The sequence below is a fragment of the Balaenoptera borealis genome, assembly GCF_965194805.1.
Source record: "Balaenoptera borealis genome assembly, chromosome: 15".
Taxonomy (NCBI): domain Eukaryota; kingdom Metazoa; phylum Chordata; class Mammalia; order Artiodactyla; family Balaenopteridae; genus Balaenoptera; species Balaenoptera borealis.
Genome location: NC_138871.1, coordinates 46,055,522 through 46,071,236, shown reverse-complemented (window position 1 = coordinate 46,071,236; position 15,715 = coordinate 46,055,522). Strand labels below are relative to the sequence as shown.

The window sequence follows — 15,715 nt, the reverse complement described above, 5'->3', positions numbered from 1 at the left end:
AAGAAGTGTCTCTGTAAGCATGAAAATGACCATCCTTATAGGTCACCGTTTTGATCCATGCTCTCATCACTGGTCTTACAAACAGGCCTTCTCTTTCTAGTCTTTGAACGTATCAGTTCTTTTTGAGCAGCACATCAATACAGAAAACATAGGCCCATTGCCATAAGGCAAAACCAACCAACTTCTGGCTGAGAAACTGCTAAATGCCTAACTCTTCATCATCCCATAGCTGAGTGTGGTTACAAAGAATGGCTTTCCTGTATTTTCTTGATGCTTGCAAATGTATCAGTTCACTTTTTTCAGACGTGTTTTGGTGATATCATGATCTGCCTACAGAAAGTGAGCGAGATAAGGACACTTCTGGGAACTGCATTTAAAATAGCCATAATAAAACAAATTCTGCAGCCGGTGTGGTACCTTGTTTGTTTGATTTGGTTTGTAACCAACTCATCTTCTGAGTAACCCCGTAGTTATGCCAGCACTAAACTGTAAAATGACCGATGCTGGATATGTGAGCATTGACCTTTAAGTGAACTAGGTGGGACTGATGTGGTCCAGTCCCCTCTGTTAGAGCAAAAATCTGATCAGGAGAATCACAGAGAAATTTCTCAGGGAAACTTGAAATGCAGTCCCCTTCTCCCCAAACTGAAGAAGCAAAGAGAGGTACAGAAGACTTGTGAAGCACAAACTGTTTTATATTCTGATATTCTATGACTTTCTTAGATAAAAAACTTTTTACATTTTCACATCTATTTAGATAGCAGGACTGTCTCTACTTTTTGTGAAGGACAAATTCCCAGGCTCAGTAATATGCCCTCAAAAATATGTCACATCAGCATAGGCAGTATTTTCCAATGAAAAGTTTTTAAATAAACAGATGTTTTATTTGCTACCTTATGATATTAAAAAGTATAAAATTACCTAATAGAATAATTGTTTTGATAATAAATATTTCCAGTGGTACACTTAAAATTAATGTTTTCATCAAAATGTAAAAGCTATTTTCAAAACTTATTGCCCGTTTTTTTCAGTGGGGTCGTGAAACCCAATGTAAATGTTTATAAATGTTTGCAGAAGAGTACTTTTGTTTTAAAGAGAATGCAAATGTTCTCTTAATACGAAAACACCCCAACAAAGAATGGTTATAATTAAAGTAATAGAGATTCAGTTAAAAATAGGAAAAAAACCATTCTTTTGGAATATCCTCCGCTCCATGGAAGAGAGTGTGGTGTCTACCTTGGGAACCAAGTTGTGAGTACTGTAGTATTACTACAGTGTGCTGATCAGAAGAACGGTAAACATTTTCTGGTTAACCAAATCACAGAGGCCTGTTAGTTGGAAGGGATCTTGGAATTCCTGAAGCCCAGCTTCGCACCCAGTGCTCTGTCCTACTGTGGCTGCCCTGTCAAGTGATACTTTCCCACCCAGGGTGAGCCTCTGGTGGTGCTGGTGAACTCCCTTGCTCTCGGGCCAGCCCTCTGCATTTTTGGACAGCTCTAGTTGTTCAGAAAGCTTCTTCTAACCCTGAGTCCCTATGAGTTTGTTGCTCACTGCCTGCCAAGGAGTCTGTGCCAGTGCCGACATGAGGGCTCCTGAAGCTACTTAAAGATAGTTGTCTGGTGTCTCTTTAAGACTTTTTTCCCCCCGGAGGGTCCTAAGTCCTGGCCGGGACTCCCAGGTGCCTTACATCCTGGCTGCCCTCTTCTGGACATACTCGAGTTGCTCAGTACCACAGGTGGTTACTTCATGTCGTAACAATTGCACTACCTTCTGCTGGTGATTTGTATTGAGCTGACCACGTTTTCTTTGCACTGCTGTCAGTTTTCACCTCTTCTAACCTTGGGTACTTAAAAAATCTAAATGTAGGACTCGATGTATTCTTAGTCTCTTCTTGGTCCGGGGTCCTCCGTGGGTACTCAGTGTGCTTTCTGAGATCGTAAGGAAGGTGTTGACTAGCTTGGGCCCTGGGTTATGAATTTGTCCCACCACTCTTTAATCTTCAAGTCAGCACCCTTTGAGTATGGCTGTTCAGCCAGCAATAAAGATTTGACTTGGGAAATCAGCCTCTGTAATTTAGATAGAAATTTGACGTTGCCATTTGAAGTTTTTACTTTGGTGACTATGGGAAATCAAAAATTCTAAGGTGGTAAGTAGAGTAGAAAAATTAAGATGTAGATAATCCTTTTATCATTTAGGGGTTTATTTCAGTTTTGTTTGTTTGATTTTTACTATTTCTAGCTTTAATTTGAACAAACTTACCATGGATAAACTGGAAAATTTTTCTTCTTGATACAGCTGCTTTGGTAGGGAAAGTGCCTATCATACCCTTGGAAGATTAAAATTGTTAAGTATAAAGTTTATTCATTAAATGTTTACCGATTGCCTGCCATGTGCTAGGCATTATACCTAGGGATATATTGCTGAAAAAGAAATACCTAATAATTCATGGTGAGTATGGTATATAAAGTGAGATAGTTATTTAACAATTACACAGGTAGTTTTTTAAACACTCTTGATACATGCCACGAGAAAAGATTGCAACAAGAGCATATAGCAGCAGGCCCTGGGCTGGGAGCTTCAGAAGAGCCTTCCTGGAGAAAGTAATGTTTAGGCTGACCTGTTTCTTGTTTATCTGTTGTCCCTATCTTTAAAAATCACAAATTATTGAGAGAGAGCAGCTCCACTGCTAATGAGAATAGAAAGCCTTCCTAATTGATACTTTTTGGGTTGGAATTGGCATTTAACGGCACGAAAGACAGCTTTAGGGTTCACTCAGACACCACTAAAAATCCAGCCACTGCTGGGGTGCCCACCCCTTGATTTTCTCTCTGTGCAGAATCATGGGATGCTAACATAATTTGATTCCCTCCACTTCTGTAAATTGCCCTACTGTCCTGTTGTTCATTCTTCACTCTTGCTGAGTCTGACAAAAGAAACAGCGAACTTCTTTGAAAGTGTTTGGAGGAAGGAAAAACAAAAGTACGTGTTACGTTGTAGATATTTTGGGAAGTAGAAAACTAGGTTATTAATAACATATTTCAAGGAGTTGAAAATACAGGCTTGATTTTGGTCAGGCAAGGAGTTCAAAAATACAGTTTCCAAAATCACATCACGAGGGAGCTTTTAAAGAAGGAAATTCAGAGCAGTCTGGATGTTCTGGTTCTTGTTCTTTCAAGCCTATATCCCCCTGTTGCGGAGACAAGGAAAGTTGCTGGTTTCCTTTGCTCTCGTGGTCTCTCTCTCTCTTTTTTTTTTAAATTTAAAAAATTATTTATTTTTATTCAAGTATAGTTAATTTACAATATTATGTTAGTTTCAGGTGTGTAGCATAGTGATTCAGTATTTTTGCAGATTATACTCCATTTTAGGTTATTACAAGATAATGGCTGTAATTCCCTGTGCTGTACGGTATATCGTTGTTGTTCCTTTGCTCTTGAACCTGATTGAGGACTTTACCAGCTAAAACTTCATTTTCATTTTGAAGTAATTCGAGCAATAGAGGGGGAGCCAAGCAAATATGAATTGCAGGCCCCTGCCCCTGTAGCCTTTGGAAAGGCCATGCTTGATCCTTTGCCTTTCTTCCAAGCTTGGAGTGATGGGCTGCTGGCAGGGTTGGATTATGGCCTGGCCCTGTGGTGGATGTGTGTGCTTGTGTCTGGTCACCTATGGTGAACGCATGCTCATAGTTCTGTATCAGAGAGCTCCTCTGTGATTCTAAACTTACGGCAGTATTTTAACCACTGTGGCTCATTTTTCTCGCGTGGCAGTGTTTAAATATTATGGAAAGCCAAAGTGAATCTCCACATTTGCCTTAACTGACCTTTGTTACCAAGCTTCATACCCAGCACCTTTGTAGTCAAGTTTTTAAAAAGTAATGTGTGGAATTCTAATGGATTTCGGTTTGTATATGGTGTTAACAGTGTTTTGTTTTTTTTTTTAAACCCTTTTTTTCAAATTGATAGGTTTAAACAAGTTTTAGTAACAGAGGTTTGATCATGTTAAAATGGTAATTATTTGAATGTTTTTTCTGGGATTGATGTCACTTCTCCTTTTCAAGTATCATAGGCCAACCTTCACTCATTTTGTTTATTTGAAAGGTTACAGATTTCTAAATAGTTTGGGAATCATTTACCAACCATGCAGAGGGGGAAGGCTTGCTGCTGACATGTAAATCCAAGCAGTGAGGGTTGTTTGAACTGCTCTTTGAGACAATTTAACTAATAATATTTAAACCTTTGGAAATTTGGCTATTATTAGACAAGCCTGAGATTTAAGTCATTTTCCAGAGGAGAATGATTCTCAAAATATGACATATTAAAAGAAGTATGTTTGTTTATCCCAAATGAGATTGTGAAATTTGTGATTATTCCTTTCCTGTCCAAATATGACCCTTCATATTTTGTTGGTTGAAAATAAATTTCTTATAAAAATGTATCCTTTGCTAAATGAATCTGGGTGAGGAGACTGTGGCCCCTTGCAAAACAATTACAGTTTATCCTGATCCAGGATACATTATTATTTAGGCAGAAAGAAGCATTGTGCTTCAGCATTAGAATGCTCTGTGGTGACGCTGCCCCTGCCGCCTGCCATTTTCTTACACGATTGTTTTTGCGCGTCTGCGGCGGCTTAAGTGCTGGTGCTGGGGATATAAAGATGAGCAGGACAGAGAGAACCCTGGCCCTCATGGAGCTTAGCGTGTGTGCCTCGTTCATCATTTCCTGTAGTATTGCTTTTCATTGTGGTTTTACATATTTCTGTCATGTGATCATTATTCCAGGAAATTGTGATACGCATTTTCACTTGATAAGATTTGCAGAGAATTTAGGCACTGGGCTGTTCTGGGAGTAGAAGTCTGCTTCCAAACAGCATGTTATTGCTCCTCTGTTGTTCAGGCACTCAGGCCTTATAAAATTTCCCAGAGAGGAAGGCCATGAAGTGCCAAACTCACTGAAAGTCAGGACTGGCGTTTTGGCAGCAGTACCATTAGACCTACACCCTAATGTAATTTAAAACTATTCTGGAAGTAAAGGGAAGACCAAAGTGGTGATTTATAGTGGCTCAGAAACCCCACGCTGGCCGTAAGACCATGGTGTTAGGTCTGCATTGAGTTAATGATTTCACTTTTAATTGCTTTTCTCTGTTAATAGAACAAAAACAAGGATAGCCTTTAACTGCCAAGTATATGACGAAGCCTTGTATTTTAATAGGAATTATTTTTAAATGTTTTTGTTTGGTTCAAATTAGGTGATTTTGAGGCTTATAGATAGATACTGGAAAAGCTGACCTTACAGTATCTTGATCTATTTTTGAAATAAAGCTAGTGTTAAAAAATTTTAGGGCTTACAAATTTATATTTAGAATCTAGATAGTATCATATGTAGGCACAGAAAAGAAATAAGGTACTTTGTTTAAAATTTTAAAGTACAAATAGTACATAAGGATAAATTTCTATGCCACATATTAAGAATTTTTCTTTTGTTTAAGGCGCTCAAATAATGAATCTGTTTATAATTTTACTGTTCATTGTGCAGTTCACTCTGTAAAGTAGAGGGTCAGGGAGATGCCTTGTTATTCCCCCTGCTTTCTACTTTTCCTTGTAGAAGAAATGTATTCTTGGTCATACTGTATAATGGTAAGTTCTTAAGCCACCCTGATGTAATCTTTTAAACAGATTGTTTTAAAATAAAACGAATTATGGTCAGTGTCTTTTCTGATAGTGAATCTTTTAAAATAAGTAATTTTCTTTATAGTTAGGGTAATTTTACTACTCCAAGTAGTAGAACCTGGTTTAACCTGCCCATGTTAAAAAAAATAAAATTTGTCCCTACAGCTTTATTCATAAAATTAGAACTGGCCTTCCAGTGGCATCTTTGATCTGGGTAGGAAAGAGGTTACTTCTGAATATTGGGAATGAAGGTGTCTTAGTCTGTGTGAACTGCTGTTACAAAACGTCATAGACTGGGTGGCATATAAACAACATTTATTTCTCATAGTTCTAGAGGCTGGAAAGTCCACGAACAAGGTGCTGGCAAATTTGGTGTCTGGTGAGGGCCTGCTTCCTGGTTCATAGACTGCCGTCATCCTGCTGTGTCCTCACATGATGGAAGGGGTGAGGTTACACTCTGGGGTTTCTCTTATAATTCCATTCATGAGGGCTCTGCCCTCATGATCTAATCACCTCCCGAAGGTCCCAACTCCAAATGCTGTCACATTGGGCGTTAGGAATTAACATGTGAATTTTATGGGGGAGAGGGACACAAACATTCAGTCGGTAGCAGCAGGCTTGTAATGAGTGCTTTAGTCTTTGAGTGTTGTAGGCAGAAGATGGCTAAATCATCACTGCTTCCCTGAAGTACATACGTTAGTCCTAGGGAGGAGTAGCCTAATGTGAGTTTTTATATCAGAGGCATGATAAATGGGACCCATGGTGTATGAAATTCCAATTCTTTAGTACAGGGAAATGTACTCTTCATGTTCCTGTCTTCTAAGGCCTGCCTTCAAGTCTTAATTTACCTGAAGGTGGTACACATCTTTCCTTTAGCTTGGACAGTGTTTCTTAACCTATTTCCCACTATTCTTTTCCTCCACCAGAAGTCTTTTAGACAGTTTGAAATTTTAATACCCATGAAATTTTAATACTACAGATATACTGTATCTGTGCTTACATAAAAGAAAGTTTTTTTGCCCCAAGGCCCAAATGAATTTTCATCCCTTGGGACCAGTATTGCCCCATTGAGAATACATGAGCTAGGATACCTGGCTGGGTGGGTTGCTGCCCTACCTAGTAATTAGGCTTTGAAGGAGGCTAATCTATTATTTATTTAAGAACCTTGAGTCCCTTAGACAATTTTTTGATATGGACCGCTGTTAAAGGGTTGTTCCTCAAAGCACAAGCTATTTATTCATTCATGGAGTCATACACTTGTTTCAGACCCTCCTGGCTTCCTCATTTCCTTGCTGTGCCACCATGGGCAAAGCCTTAGTTTATTCATTTGTAAAGTAGGCAATAATAGTATCTACCTCAAAAGGTTGCTGGGGAAGACAAAAAGCGAGTAAAGCACAATGCTTGGCATAAAATAAGCCAGCAAAAAAATGAAGTTATTTCTAATAGTACTAGAGTTTTCTTTGGTTGTTAGTCTCATCAACTGTCTGCATTTTAAAGATCAGACAAGTTCTTACGGCTCTGGATTCAGTGGTGATAAAGATATTATAGATGTTGGGTTCATAGCTGTATGACTTGATCCAGTTGTTTAAATCTTCACACCCCAGTTTCCACATTTTGTTACGATAGAAAGCAAGGTAAGTTGGTTGAAACTTCAAATATAGCAGTAATCCTAATAAATGTACATGGGTTATATTTGCCCACTAAATGACAGACTCTTGGATTGAATTAAAAAATAAGAGACATACCTAAGACAAAATGACTCTAGAAGGTTTAAAGAACAGAAAGGGGGTGGGGAGGGACAGGCAAATATTACTGTCTGTAAAAATAGAATTAATATATGAATATGGAGGAAATAGACTATTTCATGTTAACAACCCACCAAGAAGATAAAATAATTATGATTTTGCATGTATCCAGGGAGTTACAAGGGAAATCTGTTAAAACCACAATCATAGTGGTAGATTTTTTTTTTTTTTAATTTTATTTATTTATTTATGGCTGAGTTGGGTGTTCGTTTCTGTGCGAGGGCTTTCTCTAGTTGCGGCAAGTGGGGGCCACTCTTCATCGCGGTGCGCGGGCCTCTCACTATCGCAGCCTCTCCTGTTGCGGAGCACAGGCTCCAGACGCGCAGGCTCAGTAATTGTGGCTCACGGGCCCAGTTGCTCCGCGGCATGTGGGATCCTCCCAGACCAGGGCTCGAACCCGTGTCCCCTGCACTGGCAGGCAGACTCTCAACCACTGCGCCACCAGGGAAGCCCATAGTGGTAGATTTTAACATACTCTGTCACTGATAAATAAAACAGACAAAAGTTAGTATGACTATAGAGTATTTGAAGACCACCTTTATTAACGAGGTTTCATTTTAAACAAGTCTCTGAGTACTGTTCCCTCGCAAAATGGTCTGAGTCTATGAATTTTGGCTGGTTTATGCAGCCATATAATGCTCTTTGTACAGTAGATGTGTTCCTGTAAAGCTCCAAGTAAACTAGATAATTGTAAAAGTGAATGATAAACTTTTCTAAAGGACTTTGTATGCGTGTGATTTTTTCTTATGTTGTCAGCTGTCACACTAGGACTTTTTCTGTGTGTCCTGGTGTTTGTGAGCAGAGAACTTTGAATGTTTAGGTTGGACTCTTGAGCCTTTTTATGGAACTGGGTCTGTGAACCTGAGTAACGGTCGGTTAGCCAGATTTATTCATCACAGTGGTTCTAGATGTGGTTTCTTGCAGAGACTCCTCTTTTTTTTTTTTTTTTTTAATTTTATTTATTTTATTTATTTATGGCTGTGTTGGGTCTTCGTTTCTGTGCGAGGGCTTTCTCTAGTTGCGGCAAGCGGGGGCCACTCTTCATCGCGGTGCGCGGGCCTCTCACTATCGCGGCCTCTCTTGTTGCGGAGCACAGGCTCCAGACGCGCAGGCTCAGCAATTGTGGCTCACGGGCCTAGTCGCTCCGCGGCATGTGGGATCTTCCCAGACCAGGGCTCGAACCCGTGTCCCCTGCATTGGCAGGCAGATTCTCAACCACTGCACCACCAGGGAAGCCCAGAGACTCCTCTTTATTGGCCATTTACACATGCTGCAGAATGCCTTGGTGGCAAACTGTAAACGGGGTGTGACCCTCTTGTTTTCTGGCTACTGAAGAGTTGAGAGGATTGAGGCAGAACTCTCAGAGGTCCCTTCCTGGAAACTCTCGGACATAGTTTGGTCCCTCCAGAGTCCCTGAGCAGGATCTTTTTTTTTTTTTTTTTTTCTTTTTTTTAAGGTGGCACACCAGCAGTCCAGTGTATGCTTTTTCAAGTTTTTTTTTATGAGTGAAGTGGGAGGGCTTTTAAGCATCTGCAGAACACTTGGGTTTGTGAATTCTGTCGAAGTAATTGTTGGCATATGGTTTTCCTCCTCAAGAAGGGTTGGCAAATGTTAAGTCACCTTTTTCTTTAATTTATTTGAGCCTTTAATTAATATTGGGTATTAATGAAGTGTGTGTTTGTGCATGTGTGTAGCGCCAGTGAAAATTCCATTTATTCCCTGTTTGTTGCTTTGTTCTCTAGTTTGGACAAAAAATAAATTATTTTCATGGGTAAAAACTAAATTAAAAAGGAAAACATACATTTTAATAAGTATGTAGAGAAGCACCTTATTAAATATAAGTTCGTGTTCATTAGCAGCCTAGTCTAAAAATGTGACTGCCTTGAAATTGAAGGCAGAGAGCCCAGCAGATCTGTGTAACTTAAAAGGGTATGTGTTCTGGGCTCTATGACTGATGGAGACGGTACCCCCGTGGCAGCTTGAATTGTCATTGCTCCTATGGCCTCACCTTCCCATCCTCCATCCAGTCTCCCACCCTCCCAACCAGTCCATAAATAATTCACAAGCACTTACTGTTTCCAGGCACCTTGCTAGGAGTTGAGAAATATAAACACAGTATGATGGGGACATGACCTTAAGAGCCTGTGTCCTACTGATGATTAGTAAATAGAAGTTTTGTAATTATGAAACAGTCTTATGATGATAAGTGATAGGGCAGAGGTATATAAGGAGTCTAGGAAGGAGGACATATGTGGGTCGTCTAACTCAGACTAGGTGGTGGTGGTGGTGGTGGTGGTGGTGGTGGTGGAGGCATCAGGCGTGGCTTCTTGGATGAGGTGATACATCAGCTAGGATTTGTTGGAATAGGAGAGAGCTGTTCTAGGTAGTAGTTTTGGAGGTGAGACCGGAACATGACTTTTCCTTCAGGAGCTACAAGAGTTAAAGACAAGAATATTGAAACCAGGCTGGAGAGCTGGGCAGGCCCTTCATGAAGGCTCTCATTTCTCTTCAAAGAGTTCTGGGCATTATTCTGAAGGCATGGGGATTTATTATTCTGAAGGCGTGGGCATTGGTAGATTTTAGTCATGGGAATAAAGTGATTAGAATTACATTTTAGAAAGGTCCCTCTGGCGGTAATGTAGGGTGGCGGATTAGGGGTTAAAATGAGAGGTGAGGCACTGGAATAAGAAACTATTGCTTGGGCTTCCCTGGTGGCGCAGTGGTTGAGAATCTGCCTGCCGATGCAGGGGACACGGGTTCGAGCCCTGGTCTGGGAGGATCCCACATGCCGCGGAGCAGCTGGGCCCGTGAGCCACAACAACTGAGCCTGCGCATCTGGGGCCTGTGCTCCGCAACGAGAGAGGCCGCGACAGTGAGAGGCCCGCGCACAGCGATGAAGAGTGGCCCCTGCTTGCCGCAACTGGAGAAAGCCCTCGCACAGAAACGAAGACCCAACGCAGCCATAAATAAATAAATAAATAAAATTTTAAAAAATTAAAAAAAAAAAAAGAAACTATTGCTTGAGCTGATTTATGAGATTTTCAGGAGGCGCAGGCAACCTTGGGGCCTGAATATGGGAGGAGAGAGAGAAATGAAGGATGACCGCAAGGTTTCTAGCTGAGGTCAGTGGGAGAAATGAGGGTGCTGTTCAGTGAGGGAGTGACAGAGGGAAAACAAGGTTTGGAGGGAGGAATTAGGAGTTTAGTTGTAGACACGGACTTGTTGATCCTTAGGAGACGCTGCCCTTAGCTGTCCAGGGAGTGGTTGTCAGCATAGGGTAGGTGGGTAACATCATCCAGGCAGACGGAAGAGGGCAGTGGAAGGAAGCCTGGAGATAAACTATAAGGAACAAAACCCTGTGTGTTGATCTAATACCCATGTGACAGGGAAAACAGATACGGTACCTTGGAAAATAAACAGATCAAGTGTTTTCCCTCTGGACTTTGCCAGGTGTTGACTTTCAGAATTTTAGTCAATGAAGAGAGCTATCAATAATAACTCCTAAAGCTGGGAGTGGTGAAGCTCCAGTTTTTTTTCCTGATGGTTATGACCTTGTGGTAGCATGTGCCAGTGCTGGAGGAACCTCTTTGCCTCTTTGGGTCTGTCTTTGTCTGCCAGTTTGAAGAAATAAAATTGTCTTCTTAATGAAGCAGAAAATGATAAAGCTTTTGGAATGTCTTTGTATTTTTGGAAAATTCCAGTTCATAGGAATTAGAGAAGGGCAGAGGATTAGAGAAGAGTAATTTGTGGAGGGGGCTTGGCTTTTTTACTTATTCCTTATTTTTATACGTGCGCGCGCACACACACACACACACACACACACACACACACACACACACACACACACAGAGTTAGGATGGAGAAGAGCAGGGAAGCAGTTTTAATCATCTTCCCAATGTCTGGCCACAGAAGACATGAGTATTATTCATATCACATCTGGGATATTAGTGATTTGTATTCACTCAAGGATTATTTAATGGGTTCCTGCCGTGGTGATCAAGTCAGAATTCGGGCCGCACCGAGCCAGCTGGGACAGTGAGAGCCCTTCTCTGGAGTGGAGATTGTCTTACCTCCCGCCACCCTTACGTAGTTCTCTCAAGCATTCCTAATGGCAGCCCCACCACCAGGCCCAGTTCCAAGATGGCCAGCCCTCCTCTCTTCTCTCCTCCTAATCTTCCCACAGCCATCGAAGTACAGATTGCTTCACTGGCCCTTGGGACACATGGCTGATAGCTAGCACCTTGGGAAAATCTAGCCCTTTATAGATAACCGCCTGGGGACACCTATAGGTGCGATGTAAGCTGCCCCCGCAGCTGGCACCGTCCTTTGTTGAAGTGGGTTAGGGGATAATGATGGTAGTAGCTTGCTGGGCTTTCTGGGATCCCTGTGCCATGGGCATGCTCTCGTCCATGCTCTTGCCTTGACTCTGACTGTTCCTTCACCCTCAGGTTCCTGTGTTGTTGCTGTTGAATACCTGGAAGCACCGTTTCACTATGGCCCTGGTGGGGATGTGGGACTTTTTTGCTTTGACATATCCCTGAAACTTAAAAAAAAAATTCTATCATTACGAAAACTCTTCTGTTTGGTGAGGATATTGCCTTAGGACAGAGAACGTTGAAGACAAAAATGCCCCTGATATCCAAGTTTTTAGACGCTCGAGTGAAACAATCGAATAAAAAGAGTAACTTATAGTCGATACTTCTTTTGTATACAGACTCGTAGGAACTTTTGCTCCCCAGTCACCTCTTTGTTTTGAGGAACAATGGCGTTATTAAAGAACAGCGTTAAAGAAGAATTCTTAGGAAACATGTGCTGACATTCTCTAAATGACTTATTTTAAACTTAAGTCAAGGACTCAATGTTTGCTTGTTGAGAAATTTGTGGGTAAGTCAGTGGTAGGAAGAGATTCATGGGATGTAGTTGGGCTTACTCTGGAGTCAGGGGTGGTGGGAGCTGGAGCACAGGTTGCTTGCTGCCCTGGAGGCCTCGGTGTAGCTTGTTCTCGTTGGTCAGCAGGTGGCACCAAATAGCCAGGACGAATCTGGAGAGAGGTATGTGGTGTTCAGATTTCACCTTGGGTTGGGTTAAACATTTTGGAGTTAATAGCACTCTCACGTTTTTTCCCCCTAGAGATGGCATCCTCCAAGGCTGAATTTTGTAGAAGTCTTTGGTTTTGATAGAGTCATAAAACTTAACCATCTCCAAGGTCAAATGGTACATAACAATATTGATTTTTATTTTTTTGGAGGGTTATGACTCTGAATGCTAAAAACCAACTGTAAGATCCTTCTACAGAATATACTTACTGGCTTAAGTGTCTGAATTTTTTTGTCTTTTTATGAAATCTTTTCAATACGTTGCTAATGGAGGTGTTAAAATTGATCTACTGATAAATTTATATTTTTGACCTTGATAATGTCTGCCTGATGGGAATCCAGGATTTTACTCCCATCCGAGATGTTTCTGTTTGAGCAGAGAAGGGTGACTCTGAGTTACAGATGGTGGTTCAGTTGTGAGGGGGACACGGAGGATGTGTTGGGGATATTCTTGGATATCTTGTGAGAAAACAGCTAATGACAAAAGAGGGGGCATGTTTGTGCTTTTGCCCCCAATTATTACACTACTTGAGGTGCAGTTCATTTGTTTCAGCTTAATTTATTGTCCACGGACACCTGGTTGCGTGTGCCTTGTGTGGTTCTGTGCTAGAACTTGAGAAAAGCTGCCTTTTGAAGCACAATGAGAGGAATGTTTCTTTTCTGCGTATGTGGCTTTGTTTATTTTCTTTGTTTGGTGCCATGTGTGGGGGAAAATGTGAGCTCGAGTGGTCCATTTGTGGTTGCCGGGTGGTGTCTGGTTTGATTAGTGCATGAGCTCCAGTGATTAGGCTTGCTAACTCTGGTCTGTGCGTGCATTCTTGGTGCACGCTGAATGAGGTTTTCACGAAACGAGCATCCAGGTACAAAATCTTATAATTAATTTTTGAGTCTTAAGATGGGGCCTGTGGGAAGGGATGGGAGGGGGAGATGACAAACATCTTTTCCCTTGGGATATCTTCCTACAACTAAGTGGGGGGGTGTGTGTGCATCTTTCTTCCTCCTCTTCCTCCTCCTCTTTTTAAGTTACTTAGATAGGCTTGTATATAAAATATGCAGGAAGTTAACCACACCCATAGGAATTAAGCACATATCCTTGCCTCCTAGAATCTGTTTTTCACACAGCACCAGGATTGATCTTTTAAAAACATACATCCAGTGATGTCAGTTATTAGGTTAAAATCCTGCCGTGGCTTCCCTCACACTTAGGTTAACAGCCCTTTGTGGACTGGCTCCACCTAACCTTTCCAACCTCATCTCCTTGTATCTCTCCCTGCCCACCAGACTTGGGCCACACTGAGCTCTTCATTCCTCCAACAAGCCCTGCTGTTCTCACCTTAGGGCCTTTACATGAGTAGTTTCCTTTGCCTAGAATGTTATTCCTCTTGATCTGGGTGTGACAAGACCATTGAGAGCTCAGTTTAAATACCGACTGAGGCCTTCCCTGACCACCAGCTCTAAACTAGCCATTCCTTCCTTTTCTCTCTTTTGTTTTTAAATTAAGATATAACAGACACATAATACTTTGTAAGTTTTAAGGTGTAAGATATGTTGATTTGATATGTTTATATATTGCAGTATGATTACCACTGTAGCATTAGCTAACACCTCTGTCGCTTCACATAATTATCATTTCTTTTTTGTAGTGAGGATGATTAAGTCTAGTCTCTTAGCAGCTTTGAAGTTTATAACACAGTATGATTGATGACTCACTCTGTGTCACATCACTCCAGTTTCATTTTATTTTCTTTCAACTATCTTGTCGTTTCTTGTGTGCTTTTTTTTGTCCAGCTCTTCCTAGTAGGATGTAAGCTTCACTAGAGCCAGGTCCTTATCTTGTTTACTGTTAACCCAGCATCTGGAACAGTGCTGAGCATGTACTAGGTCCCTGGAACATTTTGGTTCCGTGAATGAATAATAACTGTATTGAGGGGAGAAGCTATATATTTAAAGCTAAATGTATCTCTCTTAATTCTCTGAGGGCACTGTGATACAGATGGCAGTGGGCCAAACGTTGAGGCTGAAGTTCTTGTTTCCCATTTATCCCTGTAAAACGCTGTGGCCCTGGGTGGGTCCCTGAGACGTGGGTATTGGGGTGGGTAGTAGAATTTGTAGTAACACAGTCATATACATAATTTCAGTCATTATTCAGTCATTTTTTGGTATCTGTTAAACACTAGTACTGTCCTTGCTGCTGTATATTTACCATGTCATTTAATCTGAGGCATCAGTTTTCTAATATGTAAATGATAATGCTTAGATAAAATGATCTGTTAGTTCTCTTACATCACATTATATGAATTTCTAGGAGAAGCTAAAAGATTATAGTTTATGGTGACACACAATAGAAACAGATTAGTTCATGCAGAACCCCAAGGTAGGTATTCATCCAGCTCTAATAAAAACTTTAAAATTGCAAAGTTTAAACTTCAGAAAGGAGGAAGAAACCCACCCTTTGTTGGGTATCCGTCATCTCATTCAGTCTTCTCAACAACCTGTAGAGTATCTTCCCTCCTTAATGTCTGCGGAAGCGGAGGCTCAGAGATGTTGTGCCTTGGCCAAGGTCACACACATGTTACGGGGCAGTGCTGAAGTTCCCAGCCAGCTTCGATTGACTCCAGAGACCTGCTCTCAGCACGCAGGAGTTGTGTTATCTTCTGCTCACCTTTCCCCAGTAGGTTTTGTGGGGATCGACAGCTTAGACTTCTGATGAGGGTTTTCCTTCTGTTTCTCACAGACCTCTAAGAAGGAGCTGATGTGGAGGAGCAGCTGAGGCGGTCCAAGATGACGACCACAGTAGCCACAGACTATGACAACATTGAGATCCAGCAGCAGTACAGCGACGTCAACAACCGCTGGGACGTGGACGACTGGGACAACGAGAACAGCTCCGCGCGGCTCTTCGAGCGGTCCCGCATCAAGGCTCTGGCAGGTAGGGGGCCCTCATGTCCCGTCACAGGGGCCTGGGATGCCTTACAGGTCCCTTTGAAATCACCCACCCTGTCCCCCTCTCAAGATCAGCTCACCTCTGCTTGAACACGTCCCACCAGAGCAAGCTGACTGTTTCCATAAGGTGGCCAGTTTCCTATTTGGGGAACTGTCAGTCCCACAGCCAAAATGATTCAGAGCACCAGGTGGTTTTTATAGCTGTT

General features: G+C 41.6%; 1 protein-coding gene across 4 annotated transcripts in view; it reads left to right on the top strand.

The window, feature by feature from the left end:
• SPTBN1 (spectrin beta, non-erythrocytic 1) overlaps nt 1-15,715 on the top strand; it is a 195,803-nt gene that overhangs the window by 39,344 nt on the left and 140,744 nt on the right. For all 4 annotated transcript variants that reach the window (XM_082357918.1, XM_082357919.1, XM_082357920.1 and 1 more), the window contains one exon: nt 15,301-15,495. In XM_082357918.1, coding sequence (XP_082214044.1) covers nt 15,348-15,495 — 148 coding nt within the window. In that variant the 5' untranslated portion in view covers nt 15,301-15,347. The remainder of the gene's footprint in view (nt 1-15,300; nt 15,496-15,715) is intronic.